The sequence below is a fragment of the Bidens hawaiensis genome, unplaced genomic scaffold (genome assembly GCF_021521415.1).
Source record: "Bidens hawaiensis isolate Kalapana, Puna unplaced genomic scaffold, B.hawaiensis_p1.1 tig00044786_1, whole genome shotgun sequence".
In the NCBI taxonomy this organism is placed as follows: Eukaryota; Viridiplantae; Streptophyta; class Magnoliopsida; order Asterales; family Asteraceae; genus Bidens; species Bidens hawaiensis.
The window spans coordinates 87,156-108,223 of NW_027505912.1; the positions used below are offsets into that span (position 1 = coordinate 87,156).

Consider the following 21,068-nt stretch of genomic DNA (forward strand, 5'->3'; position numbering starts at 1 on the left):
CAACTGTCATGCCCAAAATCCATCATTTAAGCCTTTGAATCCACCCAAAACAAGTTTCTCTTCAAGTTTCCCAATAATAAAAGCTTTCCATAATTAGCTCTACGCATTTTCTGATGGGCGTTCATAATATAAGTTATTAGTCAATGTATTAACTTCATTTTCATTCGTCGTTTTGTAATTTCAAATTTTTGGCATATGCCGAAATTAGAAAATTATAGTAGTTTTTGTATTAAAATATTCAATAACAATTTTCTTCTTAAGAATTCCTTTCTCTGTTTTATTTTATCGGTTCCACTTTGCATCAGTACGTGACTTAGATACCTACTCGCAATAAAAACATCAATACAGACAATACACGATCAAATAAGTTTACAAGTAAAATGAGATCACCGGATAACGAAGTTGTAAACGAGTTAACCAATCGTTAAAGTGGGTTGAAATACAACTGTTAACATGCCATAGATGGTTAAAGTTAAATAGGTTTTAGTTCTAATTTTAAGCAAGTTAGCTGGTCACTACGTTTATTTACAAGTTACAACCTAAAAATCTAAAATGGTCTGATTATTAACTTGGTTAGATGGGTCGGCCCATTTTTTGTGCGAACTTATTCAAATAATCAAACATAACTCATTATTAACTTGGTTACATGGGCCAGCCCATTTATGTGAGAACTCATTTGAACTCAACTCAAAACCTAATTACTTCATTTATACGTATGCTTGCCACTCTTATAATATATAAAAAAATGTTAAAAAAGAAGACAAATGAAAATTGATATCCATTTTTTAATAAATACATGGGACTTTATTAAACACTTTCTGAATTTAAATTAATCCGGACCAATAAGTGAATGATTACATCTAACTATCTATATAATTGCCTCTCATAAAATCATACGTGTCGCTCTCAGGTTGTTTCCTCCATTCTCTAGAGCCACCAGATTGCATGATTTCTAAATGGAGCATTCTCATGCATTTGACCCGAATATGCGGGTATGAGTCTCACCAAACCTGGATAGTCTTTAATGGGTTATATTATCTCATTTATTTGTGAAACTCTTTCATAATCAAACAATAATTTTTGTGGGTTATGGGTCTCACCAAACCTGGATAATCCTTAAACGGGTTATAACATTTCGTTTATTTATGAAATAACCCCTTAATAATCAAAGAATAATCTCCACAGGTTATGGGTACAAATATATGTGTTCATGTGCGTTCATTTAAAAAAATCAACATGCTCGTGTTCGCAATATATGTTTGTTTGTTAAAAATCTAAAAAACCTACACATCTCAATTGAAAAAACTCAAACGCTAAAAAATATAATAACAAACTAATATATATATATGTATTAAATTAAAACAAAACTATGTTAAAAATAAAATAAATCATCATAAAATAGCAAAACGATTAAAAACAAAAACTTGAATAATCCCCCATAACATGGGAGGATCAAACTAGTTATTAATATTCAATAACCTTTTAAAATGATACAAATTTTATGTAAGTTGGAAACTGAATTCCTTTATAAGTTTCTCAAATTGCTGTTTTTCTAACTATCCTAACTAAAGTATTAGTTTATTTTACATGAGCTTCTTAAAATCTTTATTTTATAATTCTTCTCTTGCATGCAAATATGCAACATATGTATTTGGGCGTTGGGCCACGATACACGAACCTGGGCCAGTTGGCCCATCCATCTAAATTATTTATTATAATAATAAATCATTTAGCTTTTTTATAATATATGAAAAATATAATAAAACAAAGTCTAAACATTACATAATTAAAATAAAGAATATAACAAACTATAAAGTTTTAAACATGTCCTTTTTACTTAAAAGTTTCCTGATTATACTAACTACTTATACAAGGTTTTATAAATTATAAAAATCCATAAAGAACTAAACATAAGTAAAATTTTATTTATTAAAAATAAATAGATAATATATTAAAAGGGTAATAAAGTGCTCAAATACTTAGCATTCTAAACATTCTACAAATGTATTCAAATATTCAAAACTTAAATTAAGATGTAGATGATAATAAAACAATTTGTGTGACTCAACAATCCTCAACCTAAGAAATTGATCATATCATGACAATCCCACCTTATTCCTAACCTCATCCTAAAACATTGTTATTGTACATTCAAAACTTGCCAAACCCCTATACAAATATGCCCATATTCATCAATGTTTCTTTCATACTATCATTAACATCAAAAATGGAAAACACCACAAAAGATTTGACAAAGGATGATGAGGAAATCATTTTCCGAAGCCGTTATCCGGCTGTTCCCATTCCCGACAACCTCACATTACCAGAGTTTGTGCTTAAGGACGCGGAACTGTATCCCAACCACGTGGCATTTGTGGACGCAGTCACCAAAAGGTCGTGTACTCATGGGGAAGTCGCTAGGGACGTTAGAAGATTTTCTAAGGCGTTGAGGTCACTTGGACTGAGAACTGGTCACGTTGTGGTTGTCATACTCCCCAATGTCATTGAGTACGGAATTGTGGCTTTAGGCATTATGGCAGCCGGTGGGGTCTTTTCAGGCGCGAATCCATCCAGCCATTCGTCTGAGATCAAAAAACAAGTTGATTTAGCTGAAGCCAAACTTATTGTAACTGACGAACACACTTACAATAAGGTAATCGGTTCGATTTATAGATTTTTCAGTTAAAATTGAAAACCAAATTGGACCGAATTTAGTTAACTCAAAAAGGAACCAAAAACCAAATAACTTTTTTCATATACCTTTTATAAATATTTTAATTTTTTTTACCATTAGTTATTATTGGACCGTGTTAAATTAAATAAGAATGAATAAAAATTATAACAGGAATGAACGAAATTACAAAACTCAAAATAACCATTATATATTATTTGGTTTACTTTTATTTTTTATTTAAAAAGTTGCAATATTCTATTTTAATGAAACAAATTTATTTCATTCTTTTTAAAGATGACTAAAAGGTTATTTACAAAGCAGTGATTACATCGAAACAATTTAATTTTTTTAATTTAGTTTGAACCAAATTCGAATTTTAACCTAAAACCAAATTAACATTTCTGTTTCGGTTTAAAACCGATACCTAAAAAAAACTTTTAGTCAATTCAGTTTCAACCGGTTTCATTTCTATTTATTTTTCATTAATCAGTTTCAAACCGAATAATAAACACTCTCTACCGCAACAGGTAAAGGAGCTAAAACTCCCAGTGATCCTCGTTGGCGAAGAACGCGTCGAGGGAACAATCTTCTGGAACGAACTACTCGACGCAGCCGAGCACGCTAGCGACGCCGGGATCGAACCCGCCATAAGCCAAAATGACCTTTGTGCCCTCCCATTCTCATCAGGAACAACAGGACTATCCAAAGGTGTCATGCTAACTCATAGGAACATAGTTGCTAACTTATGCTCAACACTCTTTAGTGTCAACCCTGAGTTTATAGGCAAAGTCACCATTTTGGGGCTAATTCCGTACTTTCACATCTACGGGCTCGCGGGCATTTTATGTGCAACGTTGCGAAACAAAGGGAAAGTTGTCGTGATCGGGCGGTATGATTTATCGACCGTTTTGAAAGCGTTGATTGAACATGATGTGCATTTCGCGCCTATCGTGCCACCGATATTGCTCGGTTTGGTTAAGCATCCTATCGAGGAAGATCTCGCTAAGTTGCAACTTAGATCGGTCATGACTGCGGCCGCGCCACTTGCACCCGAGATTTATGAGGAGTTTCGAAGGAAGTTTCCGCAAATTGAAATTCAAGAGGTGAGATTATTATCGGTAAATGAGCAGAATGTCTATTTGACTGGTCAATGTCGATAAAACGTCCATTTTCGTTATTTAACCAGCCAACTTTCATAATGTCTAAATGTCCATACTAGAAAAACGAGCCTACCTTTTTGGGTTATTGAGCCCAAGCTCAAGCCCGGTGTATTTTTAATTTTACCTTTTTTATATTTCTATGTGTTAATTTCATGCTACACGGTCGAGCTCAAGACGAGTTTTGGGTTGTTTAAAGTACTACGCAAGCTCGGCCCAAGCGTAGGCTCCTTTAAGATTTTTCTAAAAAAATATAAAAAATAATTAAGAACGTATATAAATTATAAAAATAATAAAAGAGCCGAGTCCGAGCTAAAAAAAACCACGAGCCAAGCTCAAGCTTTAGAACAAGAGCTCAAAACGAGTTGAGCTCGAGCTCGAGCTCGAGATCAAGCCTAATCGACCTGGGCTTGACTCGTTTGCACCCCTACCTAAAACTCGTCGACCTGGTCGCTTTAAAATCATTACTTGACTAGATTTTTAACTAACCAGATTTTGAGACTTGTCTAAAAAATCTATGTCGAAAGCCAAAATAAATCTCGTAGGATGCCTAAATAATCATGTCGGCTCCGACGATTTAAAAAAACTAGCAACCCAACAACTTTACAACACACGTGTCAGAATCTGGTTGGTTAAGAACCCCTTCAAGTAATGATTTAAAATTGACCGAGTCAGAAACCTTTAGAATAAAAATTTTGGGAATTAGTTAATCAAATATACATTTTGTTCATTATCCCAATTAACAATTGTAATAGGAAAATATACTTTTAAAATGATTTGATTATTAACATTGATATGATATTATATTATTATGAATTATGTAATTGTTTGAATTAATATTTGTAGGCTTATGGGATGACTGAACATAGTTGCATAACTTTAACACATGGTTATCATATTGCTAAAAAAAGATCTGTTGGTTATATATTACCAAATTTGGAAGTGAAGTTTATTGATCCTGATACTGGTCATTCTTTGCCTGCCAATACACATGGGGAAGTGTGTGTTAGGAGTCAATGTGTGATGAAAGGTAATAAGTAAATGATTATTGTATTTATGCGCATTATCGGTTTAGTTTTCGCCTTTTCGGTTATGGCTACATGGTTTGGATATTATTCGATAGTAAAACCTGAACGAACCACGTTCAGTAATGTTTGAAACCAATCGAATAAGAATTCGATTCGGTTTACAATCGGTGACTTTGATTTTGTTTACTATATCTGTTTAAAGTTTTTGAAATATTTAAAATGTTTTACTATTATTTGTTATTGCATTGAGTTATTCAGTTTTATTGGGTTATTTGGTATGGTTTGGTTTTCGGTTTAATCAATTTTAAATCGAATGATTAGGGCTGTCTATGAGAATGCTGGAGACCTCAAGGGCCATATGCGAGTAAAAAAAATGAGCCCCTAAATAAACAATTATTTGGGTTGAAATACATTATTTAAAAATGTGAAAATAGGCTTTTATTTAAAATTTTTGTTTATATAAATTATATAAAGGAATCTTAATAAAGAGAAATTAACATCAATATACTAATAAAAAGCAGTATAAATGCAAGGCATGGGGTTTCAAACTTGAGATCTTCAACTTGAAAACAATGCAGCCTACCGACGAAGCCAAATGACAAATTCGGTTTTCTTCCGTGTTTATCATTTGTGTATCTAGAAGATAATTTTTTATTTTGGGCCTTGTGCGGTGGCACGGCCCGCACAGCCCATGGGACGGCCCTGCGAATAATGAAGATATATTGTGTTTTAATTCATTTATTGTTGTGACGATTGGACAAGGTTACTACAAGAATGAAGTTGAAACTGCTCAGACGGTTGACGAACATGGGTGGCTTCACACGGGCGACATTGGGTACATTGATGATGAAGGTGACGTGTTCATCGTCGATCGTTTGAAAGAGTTGATCAAGTACAAAGGATTTCAAGTACGATTTTTTTATACAACTTAGATATTATTCAAAATAAATTATGTCACAAAGTAATTTTAATTTGTTTGACACGTTAAAAGGTTGCACCAGCTGAATTGGAAGGAATACTTTTAGGACATCCTTCTGTGGAAGATGCTGCAGTTGTGGGGTAACTAACTTATTATTATGTTGGATTCAAATGTCAACAATTTGATCACAATTCGTTTTGACTCGAGCCTAGTTTGACACGAACTACTTAGTCACGTTACCAACAGGGGTGCTCAAATTCGGATATCTGGATTTTTGGATATCCGGTCCTTTTGGATAGTGGATTTTACTATCCGAATACGAAATCGGATATCTGAATTATCTGATCGAATAATGAAATGGATATAAGAAAATCTTGAAAGTATAATTATTATAAAAAAAATTTTAAGGGATACTTTTAAAAATATTTCGGATATCCGAAAAATTATCCGAAATATCCAAAAAACTATCCGAAATATTCAAAAATTATATGAAATTTATAAATAATATTAATTATTTAATAATTAATAAAAATATTTCGGATACTTCGGATTTCAAAATCATTGTCCGAATCCGAAAATTTGGATATCAAAGATTCGGATATCCAAATTTTCGGATAATTCGGATTCAGATTTTGAATATTTCGGATACGGATTTTTTTACACCTGTAGCTACTAAACCCAACCCAACTAGTCAATAAATCTAATAATAAAAGTTCTAGCACCAAACTAATGAAAAAACCAACCTTATATGTGTCACACTTTAACCAAAATAATGATAAAACTATTATTATTAAATTTAAAAACTATTAATTTATGTAGGTTGCCTGATAAAGAGGCAGGTGAAATACCAGGGGCAAATGTGGTAATGAGCAAAGATGCACAAGAGAGTGAAGAAGATATGATGAAGTATGTAGCTGATAATGTAGCACATTACAAGAAGGTTAGGGTGCTTCATTTTGTGGATGAAATACCTAAATCACCCTCAGGCAAGATTATGAGAAGACTCATTAAGCAAAAGATGTTGGAGAAGATTGAGAATTGGAATAATAATAATAATAATAATAATAATAATAATAATAATAATAATAATAATAATAATAATAATAATAAGAATAGGAGATGCATTATTTAAATTTACCTGTTATGTCTTATTTTAACTTCTTGAGACAAAACAAATAATAACTTCTTTATATTCCATCCTTTAATTATTATTATTATTATTATTATTATTATTATTATTATATTGTTGTTATTATGGGTATGTTTGGCAAAATTAGCTGGTAGTTGTAGCTGGAAGCTGGTGGCTGGAAGCTGGTGGCTGGAAGCTGTAGCTGGTAGCTGTAGCTTTTTAGAAATATTTAGGTGTTTGGTAGGGTAGCTGGAGCTTTTAATAAAACTAGATGGGTGCTCGCGCGGTGCATTGTTCTAATCCGAAACCTAATCTGACTTGACCCCTTTCGACTCAAAACTGTACCAACGTGAACTGAACTAAATTAACCATTTTTGCATTGACTCGTATTGACCCTAATTTGGTCTTACACATGACCTAGACTTTCCTGACTCGACTTGTTGCTGATCCTGACCAATCAATAATCACATAATATGCTAATTTTTTAAAGTTATAGAAGTATAACAATATGATACTTAAATTAAAGAGAATAAAATGCTTGTTTTTATGATGTAATTTTTTAAAAAAAATATTAACGTGTGAAAAAGTTATGGTCTTTTAAAAAGTCATGGGGGGTAGTTGGTTTTGAATAAGGGTTACATATGTAATTATTATATGAATTAACAAAAGATTATGAAAGTTCAAGTACCAAAATTGTAAAATATGAAATATCTAAACGCTAGTAGTTGGAGCTTTTAGCTTCAAGCTTTTTCTCCTAACCCAAAAGCTTAAAGCTACTCTAACCAAACAAGACTTTTCAATAAATATAAGTTTTTTCTTAAAAGCTTGTAGCTTAAAGCTCTTAAAAGTTTCTAAAAGCTCATTGTCAAACATACCCTATATGTGTTGGGGCTGTAAACAAAATAAACGTTCAACGAACTGTTAGTGAATCGTTTGGCGGGAAGTTTGTTTGTTTAATAAATGAACATGAACAAAGCCCCCGTTTATTCAATTGTGTTCGTGAACGTTTGGTAATGTGCTCATGAACGTTCGTTCAAGTTCGTTATATAAGTTGTTCATGAAAGTTTTTTCTTACATTTATTTATTGTATCTAAACATTTTATAATATTTAATTTACTACATCAAACATAAAATATCAAACCATTTTTTCACATTGTTCCTATTTCTTTCTTATTATTCACATTGATAAATACATTGAACTCAATCTTTAGGTTTCACTGATTTTATTTGTGTTCGTGAACCATTCGTGAACACATTCATTTCCTTAATTAACGGACATGAACATAAAATCTCGTTCAGTACACGTTCGTGAACCGTTTGTGAACACATTATTTCCTTAACAAACGAACATGAACAATGTCTTGTTTATGTTCGTTCGGTTCATTTATAGCCCTAATGATGGTTAAGAAAGTAATTGAAATATAATTCGTCCACCTTAATTTGTAATTTTAAATTAATAATAAGAACTTTTAACTACAAATATAACTCGGGTGTACTGTTTGCGGGTGTTTTGTTATTTGGCTGGTTAGCTTATTGTTATTTGTTAGTATTTGTTTTTTAATAAAATTGGCCGTTAAAAAAACTACAAATATAAGCAAGGGTAGTGTCAATGAACAAAGATTTATGGCTAGTGAAATACCCAAACTACCCTCCGACAGGACCATGAGAACTTGAGATGTTTGATGTCTCATTAAACTAAGCATAAAAGTACCTAACTAATCATTTTTTATTTACTTAACTAAAAGTGAAAATAGAAATACTTTTTCCATCCAAACTAAAATTATGTAACGATTTCTTAGGTTTCTTGTTGTGGGGCTGCAAAGCAGACGCCAAAGCCGACACGGCCAGCTCTTAACACCGGCATGCTAAGGCTCCAACGTTAAAGGGGTTCGGGTAACACAATAACGAACCCTAAAATCAGGAAATGGTGGGGCCAACACAAATAACTAATCACCTTTTGTTTTTTTATTTAATGTCTACTTAAACCACAATACACGAGTTAACAGGTGAGTTAGTTATAGTTCGCTGTCCACATGACAATGACGTGATAGTTTAACTAACCCAACCACAACAACTAGACTTAGCAAAAAGTCCATTAGACTTCAGTAACCTTATAATAAAAGTATTAACGGATTAAATGAATCATAAACAAATACTGTATAACCCATAAGCTAATATTTTTAGTATTTTTTTTATTTCATATTCAAGTGAATTATTGATGGGAGATAACTTTACTTTTAACATAACTCACAAGATCGGTTTACTAAATAGATTACATATTAAACTCAGGGTGAACAGGCATGTGGCGTTGTCGGCAAACCCAATCCGGCTCATAGGCTAAAACGGGAACACAATCGTAATTACATATGTAAACATTATATTTTTATAAACAATAGATTCGTTTAGCCTCTTAAACCTAATTAAACTCGGTATATGAAACTCAATCTCGAGCTTGCTAATTAAACAACCCCCAAGGTCGGTCTCTGTGTCCAAAATTATCGTATTTAAAACATATAAAATAATTTAAATATAATAAAACATTACCAAAGTAAAGTTTTGTTTGTTTTTGGCCTCATGAGAGAGTCGAAAAGCCAAATTACATAAAACAAGCATCTAGTCCACTTGATTAAATCGATGTGTTTGATCTTTTTTATTTACACAATGAATAAATTATTAAAACCCATATTATGTGGACCTATGTACCCGATTATAACTCACACGTAGCTTTCAAACCCTTTTGTTAAAATGTATATTTTGTCTTGTATCAAAAACCGACCCGGACCTGCTTAATGGTAATAGTATACCCGAGAACCGACCCAATTGTTTATACTCGGTTCAGGTCCTAGGCGTGTCTCACGGGTCCTAGAATCGTTTGTTAGTTGGAACCGATTCATACAACTTCTAAGCCAATTCTTGTAGACTTGGACCCAAATTTTTGGTGTTTGTAGGACCCAGAAACAGACCATATTGTATTCTAAACGGGGTATAATTGATTTGGTTTAACAAGTAAAACCCGGGTTATGCTCACCCCTATCTCTTTGTGATAACTTTGTACATAAATATAAAAAGTATATTATGTACAAAGTCAAAACCGGTTTATGACAAATTTCGGTTTGGGTTGAAACCGGTTTCTTGACGGGTTTACGATCGATTTCGGTTAACCGGTTTGAAACTGATTTCAGTAGTGAAAAGCACAACAAGTTCCAAACTGTTTTCTATATAATCAGTTTCAATTCGGTTCAGTTTCGATTCAATTTTCAGGTCGGTTTAGTTAGCCAGTCTTTATGCCCATTCTGTTAAATGAACTTCAATATAGTTCCAATTAATTCAATGATTTGATTGAAGGTGTAATCGAGTCACGAGCTTGAGCTTGACTAGGCTCAAGTTTGGCTCGTTTCAAGCTCTTTTTTCAAAGCTCGAGCTTGGCTCATGAGTTTTTTTAAGCTCGGGTATGACTCGTTTATTATTAATTATTTAATTTACATACATTTTTGATTAATTTTACATATTTTAAAAAAACTTTTAACGAACCTAGGTTCTTCTTGAACTCGTGTAGTATCTTAAATATGCCAAAGCTCAGCTGTGTAGTTTAAAATCAATACGTAAAACACCAAAAGAAGTAAACTTAAAATACATAAGGCTCGAGTTTGGGCCATAACTAAATGGGACTTATTTGACCACTCGTTTCGAGTCTTTTATCAAGCCGACTTCAAGTAGCTCGTCAACGGCCCGACTCGTGTACACTCTTAAATGGCTAAATAAATGATAACCATCTTTTCTATAAGACAAATTGGATTTTAATAATCATACCTTTTTGCAGTTGGCTGATAATATTAATCCCACCTCAAATGCTAGCTACCACCGGTCCTAATTTTACACTGGATCTGCGTTAAAAAAAACTTAACTAAACTAATGTTTTAAGGTTTTTGATCAAAACGAGGATATGAGTTAATTGGTGTAAAACTAATCTCGAAACATTGCCCCAAACGACAAACACATTACTTCAATTCAGGTGTTTAAACTTTCAATTAACAAAAAAACCAATCCGTTTGGAGTACCATTTCCAGGTAAGCTTTATATCAATCGACTCATATCCAAAGTCCTAATCAATCACTTTGAAATTCTAAAAAGAAACTCGACTTCGTCAAGTTTTTTCTAACAGACGTTCAATGAAAACAATTAATATGAAAGTTAAGACCAATAACAACTATTTTATATATTATAGTATTATATAAGATGAAATTATTATCAAATAACCGAAAAAATATAAGATTAATAAAATCTAACACGCCTTTCTATAAATATTCTGTAAAAACATATCTTAGGGGACCACATTGAAAATTCCAGTCAGCTTTAACCTTTCCCCTATCCACACAGATTTATTTACAAACAGTAAAAAAAACAAACATTTTATCAATCCAATTCTATGTAGCTTGTGAACGACTCGACTCGTTTACACCCCTAAATATTTGATAACCATTATTTCTAAAACTATTATGTAAATGCATTATTAAACATTTCCTAGGGTTGGGTACTTCAGTGGAGACCCAAGTTCGATCAACTTGTATCACTTTTGGTGGATTGTGGCGATAAAAGATTCACGTTAGGTCCCGAGGTTGTTAGTTCAAATCCCGAGACTACTCGAGTTTCGTCCAACAACATGGTTCCTAGTGGAACGCCCAAGTATGGTTGTTCAAAAAGCTCGTGGCTCGCTCAATAAAAACTCGTATAAAACTGGCTAAAAAAACTTGACTTGAAAACAACCTAAACTGAGTTAGTTCATTTTTGTAACCGAACCAAACTCGTTCCAAGATCGGCTCGGGTCATGGCTCGATCTTAGGCTCGTTTAACTTCAAAATCAAGCTCGAGCCTAGCTAAGCTGCCTCGTTAAGTTTCGAGCTTGAGCTCGAGCTCGAACCCACCCTGGCTTGACTCGTGAAAACCTTGTGCCCAAACCAAACTCTGAAGCTAGCGTACTACTCGTAGACCCGATTAAAACAACATAATCTAGCCAGAATAAAACAAACACGGTATTGAAAAAACTTAAGAAAATGGTCGTTTTAATTTTTTTTTTCATCATAATAATAATAATAAATGAAACATTCCTTAGGGACCACCTTGTAAATTCCAGTCAGCTTTAACCTTTCCCATATCCACACAAATTTATTTACAAACAGTAAAAAAAACAAACTATTATTATTATTATTATTATTACTTTCTCTGTGTAGCTTTCTTCATTTGGTAAAGTAATAAAGCTTCACATTTGCCTTGATATTTTCATCGAATGTTGCAGACAACTGTTTACTTAATAATAATCGGTAAGCTTTCATTTCCATTTATAACTCAATATAATATATTATATATTAACAGTTCTTATTCTTATTTATTCGGTACTCAGTAATTAACTACATTTGCTGATTTGAAGCAGATTATATTATTATTATTATTATTATTATTATTATTATTATTATTATTATTATTATTATTATTATTAATGCTTTAGCCGTTGTTTCCTCTTTTGGAAACTCTAATTTTGGAAATATACTCTGTGTGTGTTGTGATGATATTTAAATATTGTTGCTTTTACAGTAATTACAGATATTAAGTCACTGTAAATTATTATTATTATTACTATTACGTGGAATATATGAATGGATTAACGATATTTTAATTATTTTATTACTGGTTTTTTAGAACGGAGATTTATTACTGTTACAGTTATTAGCAACTGTTTATTATTATTATTATTATTATTATTATTACGTGGAATATATGAATGGAATAACGATAATTTAATTATTTATTACTGTTTTTTTAGAACAGCGATTTATTACTGTTACAGTAATTAGCAACTGTTTATTATTATTATTATAATTACATTAGCTGATGTGGAATATATTAATGGATTAATGATATTTTGATTATCTATTACGTTTACAGTATTAGTGACTTTTATTATTATTATTATTATTATTATTATTATTATTATTATTATTATTATTACTACTAATGCTACTACATGGAATATTATTATTATTATTAGATTAGCTATTATTATGTGGAATATATTCACCGATTAATGATTTTGATTATTTATTACGTTTACACTAATTGGTGACTGTTGTTGTTATTATTATTATGGGGAATATATTAAGGGATTAACGATATTTAAATTATTTTTATACTTTAACAGTAATTAGTGAATGTTTATAATTATAATAACAATTATTATTACTACTAGTACTATGTGGAGTATTATGGGAGGTGAAGATTTCGGCAAGAGACCGCAAAGTGTTGGAATCCAATCCCAAGGCTTTTATCGCAGTGACGGGTTTTCACCAAAACAGGTGATGGTGGGTTTGGAACTTTGGGTTGCTTCGAGTAGCCGGACTATATTTGTTGGTCATATTTTAATTATTTATTACTTTTACAATAATTAGTGGCTATTTATATTATTATTATTGTTGTTGTTATTTATGTGGAATATATTAAGTGACTAACTATATGATTCCCCCCTTTTATTGTTCTATCGCTTTTGCTGGAAAACGACGTCACATTAGATAAAAAATGTGTCGTTTTGTTGCAACTTCAAGTTGTTTGTTTGTTTGCTTTCTATATATACTTGGGACCATTATTGTTATTAGCGTAAAGTGTCATTTTCGTCTTTATTTTTTTTTTCAAACAAGCAAACAACTTGAAGTTGCAACAAAACAACAAAATTGATTATTATATCTTTATAGGATATAATAAGATAAAATAAGATTTTATCTCAACATGGATACTTATGTTGCTAAATATAGTTATTATTTAGTAATGAAAATATTTAAGAATTACAAACTATATTTTAAGATATAATAAGATAAGATATGATGAAATTACGTATATATAAGTAGTGTTGTAGAATTCGTTAGTCGAGAGATGGGTACCGACTAGTGATTAATCAGATTGGAAATTTTTATGCAAGTATTAGAAAATATACATTCATTAAAAAAACCGAAATTTTTATGTATAATTTTTCAAATATTTCAAAGATTTAGACTGATGTTTGACCGGTTTTGAACGATTAGGGCCGGTTTGGACTGGCTATTGACTAGTGATTAATCGGATAGAATTGTTATGTAATTATTAAAAACTATACACACACATACAAAAGAAATGTTCCAAAAGCTTTATGAATAAATCTTTTCAAATATTTCAAAGATTTTGACCGAAATTTGACCGGTTTTGAATGATTAGGGCCGATTTGACCGGCTTTGACTGACTACCGATTTGTTGGTCGATTTTTTGAAGTCGAATCGGTACCATAAATCGGTGACTAATCATGATTTTACAACATTGCGTATAAGTAAACACTTAAGTAATAAAGCAATAATATTGAAAATGAAAATAGTTATTTATAAACTTATAATTCATAAATTTCCAATATTTTTTTTAATTTAATCTTATTGTAGATTTATATATTACGATAGAGTGAAATGTGAAATATGACAATCGAAAAAAAGGAGGTTGAACTAACATGATCGTAAGTTTGTAACACGTGACAGTGTATAGTTACTTATCTATTAACGTTTAATAAACGACTAATACGCTTTTTAATAAATCAAATCAATTCATTTATGCTACATTCTTGGTTAATGAAAAACATGAAACAAACTATAGTTATAGTAATATATTTATATCCATTTAAGAACAATGTACTGTATTTTGTTGCAATTTGTCATTACTGATAAGTACCAAAATGTCCTAAATATACATAGTTCAATTTGTAATAAGTAGCTTGTTGGTATGTTGTGAACCATTATTTGTTTGCTACTGTTTAGTCTTATTCACTCTGTACTTTACATATGTTGTCTCTTTGGAAGAAAGGATAAGAGTCCTTTTTTTTTTTACTTTTTAATGTCTTTCAATTATTGGTGTGAAGGGAATAAAACAAAACAGTTGAAAAAAGTGGTACTTTAGTCACCGTATTATTATTATTATTCTTATTTTTATTATGAAGCTATATATATTGTAAAGGTGTCATTTTGATACAGGAAACAATAAAGTTTAGAGTTAATAGCCATTTTCGTCCCTGTGATTTGCTACTTTCGCCACATCAGTCCAAAGTTTGAAATTTTGTCAAGTTAGTCCTTATAGTTTTAAACATTAGCCAATTACGTCCCCCCGTCTAACGGCATCCAACTATGTCGTTAGATTTAGGGGTATTATTGTCTTTCTCCTATTTATATTTAGTTAATGGTCAGTTTCGTCCCTGTAGTTTGATACTTTTGCTACTTCAGTCCAAAGTTTGAAATTTGTCAATTTTATGTTTAATTTATTCAGTTTTTTTTGTTTTTTTTTTGTTTTTGCTACTTCAGTCCATGATGGAATTCATTGGTAATTTGGTAAAGTGGTCAGGGTAATTCCCTAAAACCGAACTATATCGAAAAAACCAAAATCGTTTCTCTGATTAATGCATAATAGTTAGGGTTTAGAGATTAACATATCGTAGCAAACATTTGGGTCGAAATCAACATCAGGAGGTCGAATATCCCGTATTTCCATGTTTGCTCAAGAAATTAATGCACTAAATCGCATGTGTGATTTCGACCAAGATGTTTGCTACAATATGTTAATCTCTAAACCGTAACTATTATGCATTAACCAAAGAAACGATTTTAGTTTTATCGGTATAGTACGGTTTTAGGGAATTACCTTGACCACTTTACCAATGAATTCCACCATGAGGGAGAGTTTAGAAAATGTCTAGAAACTAAATACGAGGGGGGTATGATTATTGTTATCGACAGAGTAAACGTAAACCTGTTTTGGTCGATGCTTGATGGTTTTGGGCTTGGCTTATGCTCTTAAAGGCTATAGACAAAAAAAAAAAGAAAAAAAAGCTGAATAAATTAAACATAAAATTGAAAAATTTTCAAATTTTGGACTGAAGTAGCAAAAGTATCAAACCACAGGGACGAAACTGGCCATTAACTAAACATAAATAGAAGAAAGACAAAAATACCCCTTAAACTAACGGCATAGTTGGATGCCGTTAGACTAGAGGACGTAATTGGCTAATGTTTAAAACTATAAGGACTAAATTGACAAAATTTCAAACTTTGGACTGAAGTGGCGAAAGTTGCAAACCACAGGGACGAAAATGGACATTAACTCTAAAGTTTACTTGCAGGTGGTTTGAGAATATTTTCCATTTTTTTACATATTATTGGTATTCATTTCATAGTTTATACTTGTTAGTTATTTAGTTCCATCTGCTGCATTGGTTCTTGTTTAATAATATATCAATCATTTCAAGTTCAGTTAGTTGATATCATATTTCACATATTATTGGTATATTGGTATACTTATACTTGTCAGTTACTTAGTTCCATTTGCTGCAGTCTTTCTTGTTTAATAATATATCAATCATTTTAAGTTCAGTTAGTTAATTACATTGTTTACATATTATTGGTATTCATTTCATAGTTATTTATAGTTATACTTGTTATTTAGTTCCATTTGCTGCATTGTTTCTTGTTAAATAATATATCAATCATTTCAAGTTCAGTTAGTTAATTACATATTTTACATATTATTGATTTATTGGCATACTTATACTTGTCAGTTATTTAGTTCCATTTGCTGCAGTCTTTCTTGTTTAATTATATATCAATCATTTTATGTTCAGTTAGTTAATGACACATTTTACATATTATTGGTATTCATTTCATAGTTTATACTTATACTGGTCAGTTATATAGTTATTTAGTTCCATCTGCTGCATTGTTTCTTGTTTAATAATATACCAATCATTTTAAGTTCAGTTAGTTAATTAACTGTTTTTTTTTATAACTGAAAACAGTCTGAGCAACCAGTCTTTACTAAATGGAGTGGAATACAAAGTTTGACTGGGAAAATCTTGACATTGACTTATCGGAAGTTATGCGTGATGGTGGCAGTGGCGGTGTAGGTTCGGTTTCGGACGTGGCGAACAATTCATCAACGAAAAGCCCGGTTTCGGCTTCACCCGAGTCATCACACAAAGATGGTATAAAAAAATCCACTTCTCCATTAACTAACGGATTCGGGCTGTTTTCGGGTTTTTGTAACGAAAAGAAAGATGGGATTTCGCAACTAGACGGTTCGGTGTGCTCTGGTGAACCGTTTATTGGGTTGAACATCGGTAAAAGAACGTATTTTGAAGACAGTTATGCGAAAAAACAAGAACATGTCTTCTGTTTTGGGTGTTCCTGAACCGTCCGTTGAATCGAAGAAAGTCAAACTAGCAGTTGGTCAAAGTAGTATGCCGGTTTCCAGGTGTCAAGTTGAAGGATGCAACCTTGATCTTTCGTCTGCGAAAGACTATCACCGAAAGCATAAAGTTTGTGAAACTCATTCCAAATCGCCTAGAGTTATCGTTGCGGGCCTTGAAAAGCGTTTTTGCCAGCAATGCAGCAGGTTAGTTTATGAAGTTGGATTAATATTGTATCTGCATTATGTTAAAAAATATGTTAGAATTAATTAGCAAATTTTATGTGTCAAAAACGAGTATTTTTTCGACGGTTGAAGTGGGCCAGGTCAGGTTTACGGATCACGGTTACGCTTTTTTTCCGAAAATAACAAAACTTAAAGGGATAATTGTACAATATAGTCCTTTAAAGATAACTGTTTAATTAGTCCTTCGAATACGGTGATAAGACTGTCAACTTCTTTTTATGGGTCGAAACGGGTAATTTTTTATGGTTTGAAACGGGTCAGGTTGGATTGACGGATCACGGTACGGTTTTTTTCCTAAAATAACAAAAATTAAAGGAATAATTGTACAAAATAGTCCTTAAAAAATATTTGTGTAATTAGTCATTTGAATAATTAAGTTTAAGATGACTTGATTGGCAAAAGGGTAAAATTGTAAAGTCTACTAAAATTAATATATGTGAAAAATGTAAACTAATAAACCCTTCTAAAAACTAATAATAATAAATATAATTAACAAAATGCATAGCTATTTTGTACAACCTGACCCGTTTCGACCCATTATAATTAGTCCTTTAAAAAGCTATTCTTATTAGAAAGGTGTTCTGATCAGCCCGGCCCGTTTCGACCCATTTGGCATGTAGCATACCCTTTTTACAATAAGATTAAAACAACCTGAATCGACTCGTTTATAAGTAAACGGGCCCAAATTACTACTTATAATATGTTGAAACTGTTACAGGTTTCAGAGCATGTCAGAGTTTGATGAAAATAAAAGAAGCTGCAGAAAAAGACTCTTTGACCATGATGCCCGTCGCAGGAAACTGCAATACGAGCCAACCTGTTTGAACTCAACAGGCCCGCATTCGTCATTTCACACCGCTACTGGTTCCATTGATGCGATGACTCACTCTCGAGGCGTCCAGCTGCCAGAGGCTCTCAACACCTCTACCCTTGCTTGCAGTAGATTAGTGCCACCAAAGGGTACCCGAGCCGAGATTTTTGATCAAGGTCAGTTAATATAGTTACCTTTCTGTTTATAGCCCATTGGTGTTTATCATATGCTAGTTTATTAAATAATAATTTATTTGAACTTAAATAACCATAAGTTAGCTTAAGTCAGAATATTCACTTATCTAATTTTTTGCAATTTTTTTAATGAATTTTATTTACAACTTTGGCAAAAATGATTTGTTTAAAAACAATTTTTTTAGAAAATAATTAATATATACATGATACATGTCATATTTTACGTGGCATATACATATATACGCTAAAACCACAAACGAGATGTCGTGTTAGTGATTTTTAAAAAACTCTGCAAAGCATTTTGTGCTACTGGTTAAATAGGCATTCATTGACACAACTGGTAATAAAATGTCATTTGAATGCTAAAATTAGTAAAAATTAAAATTAAAAAAATGCATGTTGGTTTCGATTTTGTGCGTTTTTGTAGTTAGTTGCACAAACCGCAAACATGTAAAGTTTATTTCTATTTGTGCATATTTAAAGTTAGTTGCATAATCAGGGGCGTTAACCGTATCGGGTTGGCATGTTGAAATGTACAACCCAAACTTGACACAAATTATTATTCATGTCGGGTTCGGCTTGTGTCAACAGTTTCCACACCTATGCATAATTGTATGTTACACAGAAAACAAAGTTTTACACTTTCTTTATTAATGAATTTTATTTACAAGTTTAGCAAAAATGATTTGTTTAAAAATAATTGTTTTTTAAATAATTAATTAATAAAATTTAGTCGGATTTTACGTGGCTTATAAATGTATACACTAAAGCGACAAACAAAATGTCGTGTTAGTGATTTTTAAACAATGTGCAACCCAAACCTGACCCATAATATTATTCGTGTCGGGTTCGGGGTCGTGCCAACAGTTTCCGCCCCTATGCACAATTGTATATTATTATTACCCTCATGACAAGTTACAAATTTCACAACTTTTTTTTTTTTTTAAATTTAAATGCAGTCGACATTCGACGTGCTCTCTCTCTTCTGTCAAACAGCACCTGGGGTCTATGCGAGCTCGGTCAAATTCACTCAACCGGTCCCACCATGGCTCAACACGGGTTGCAGACCGTTTACCACACTTCACACCTCAATGCTCAAGTTTACTTGCAGGCTAACCAACAGCAAACCGATCCACTCATCCAGCTTTTCACATCACCATACGAAAACGCGTTTCAGTTCCACCACATTGGTTGAGGTTTTTTTAACCCCTCACTTGCAGTTTCTATATTTTTAATATGTTTTAGACTTTAAGCACACTTGCAGTTTCTATATTATTAATATGTTTTAGACTTTAAGCAGGATATGTTTATGTTTTAAGTTTACGTTGCATATTTAACGACTTTCGATTAATGTTTTAAGACTGTTTTGGTCGTGACATTTAATTGTTTAATTATGCAACATGTTTGAATCTGTGAGAATGTGAGAATATAAGTACTGAGAACCTGAACCGAACAGTACCGGTTCGGTACGAGTATGTTAAAGTTATCTGTCTCAAATCATACCATGAATACATGAATCAGTCTGAAACTCTGTACTGATGTTTTTTAGTTTTATACCTTATTTTCACTTAAAACAATGTCATTTAATTAATAAAACATTTTTTTTCGGATTTAAATACTTAACAATTAAACCGAACCGGTTTGATTTTATAGTTTGGTCCAGGTTTTACATAATCTAGTGGTGGTCAGGGATGTTTCATAAACATTTGAAACCGACTAGCTAAGCAGTTAATGCAGAAAATATCGGATATCTGTCAAGGACTTGACCGATATCTGAGATATTGGTTATCGCGGCGGGATATCGGTAATTTTAATATCATGTAAAATTCATTTACATATATATGTGTAGCAATATACCACAAATAATTTAGTAAACTCTTCTACCATTAACAAATTATCCTTTTGCAACTAACAAAACACTGACACTCATAGCAAGGTCCTGTCATAGCAAGGAGGACCTGATTAAAACTTAAAACACTGATATCGGGGAATGTCGGTGTTATATCGGTCCAATATCGATCAAATATTGGTTAATATCGCCAATATTAGCACAACCGGTATTTTGATTGATATTTTACCTTGGACCGATAACCAATATATAAGCGATATCGACTGCATAGTTGACTATGTTTTGATATCCAGACGGTTCGGTTTTTGTGTTTGATTGTTTTAACGGTTCGGTCCTGTTTGAAACTTTGAACCAGCTGTTAACCATTATTATTTTATACATTAGTTATGTATATATATATATGTATTATTCATTATACTAAACAAGCATCTTTGTTCTTTAAAAAAATTCAAGATACAAATTATTGATTTTGAAAACAATAAAAAATCTGTTCGAACCGTCAAAACATCAAGTCAGTAAAACCGGTCATTGGCTGACTCACCTAACCTGACCCGTTTGGTTTGTCGTATTCTGAAACCATAGTTAGCATTAAAACCTATCAGTTATTTTTCATCAAACTTATCAGGCCTAGGTATACCTTAAAGCTCAGGACGTTAAAGCTGAATTGACGTATACATGAAGTTAAGGCGCGTTAATGTATAACCGTGGCCTCAAAAAACAAAATCCCCCAAAACTATGCCCCACAAATACAATATCAACTAGACTTGCCATTATGACATTTAGTATAGATATACAAGGTTTGAGTTATGGACCACATTATTTGTTGTA

General features: G+C 32.0%; 1 protein-coding gene and 1 pseudogene across 2 annotated transcripts; both read left to right on the forward strand.

The window, feature by feature from the left end:
• The first annotated feature begins 2,082 nt into the window (after positions 1 to 2,082).
• On the forward strand, positions 2,083 to 6,910 carry LOC143615883 (4-coumarate--CoA ligase-like 1). The gene is made up of 6 exons (XM_077088886.1): positions 2,083 to 2,653; positions 3,202 to 3,777; positions 4,678 to 4,861; positions 5,622 to 5,767; positions 5,851 to 5,918; positions 6,598 to 6,910. The coding sequence occupies exons 1-6, from the start codon at positions 2,180 to 2,182 to the stop codon at positions 6,908 to 6,910; spliced, it is 1,761 nt and encodes a 586-aa protein (XP_076945001.1). The 5' UTR covers positions 2,083 to 2,179.
• A 9,792-nt stretch (positions 6,911 to 16,702) lies between these two features.
• On the forward strand, positions 16,703 to 19,586 carry LOC143615884 (squamosa promoter-binding-like protein 12; annotated as a pseudogene). Its single transcript, XR_013150560.1, has 3 exons — positions 16,703 to 17,347; positions 18,105 to 18,373; positions 19,351 to 19,586. The product of XR_013150560.1 is annotated as a squamosa promoter-binding-like protein 12 (transcript).
• The last annotated feature ends 1,482 nt before the right edge of the window (positions 19,587 to 21,068 follow it).

Coding starts and splice junctions, on each gene's coding strand:
- LOC143615883 (XM_077088886.1), top strand. CDS start 2,180: ATGCCCATATTCATCAATGTTTCTTTCATACTATCATTAACATCAAAA. Junction 3,778..4,677: donor CGCAAATTGAAATTCAAGAG/GTGAGATTATTA, acceptor TAATATTTGTAG/GCTTATGGGATGACTGAACA. Junction 5,919..6,597: donor GAAGATGCTGCAGTTGTGGG/GTAACTAACTTA, acceptor TAATTTATGTAG/GTTGCCTGATAAAGAGGCAG.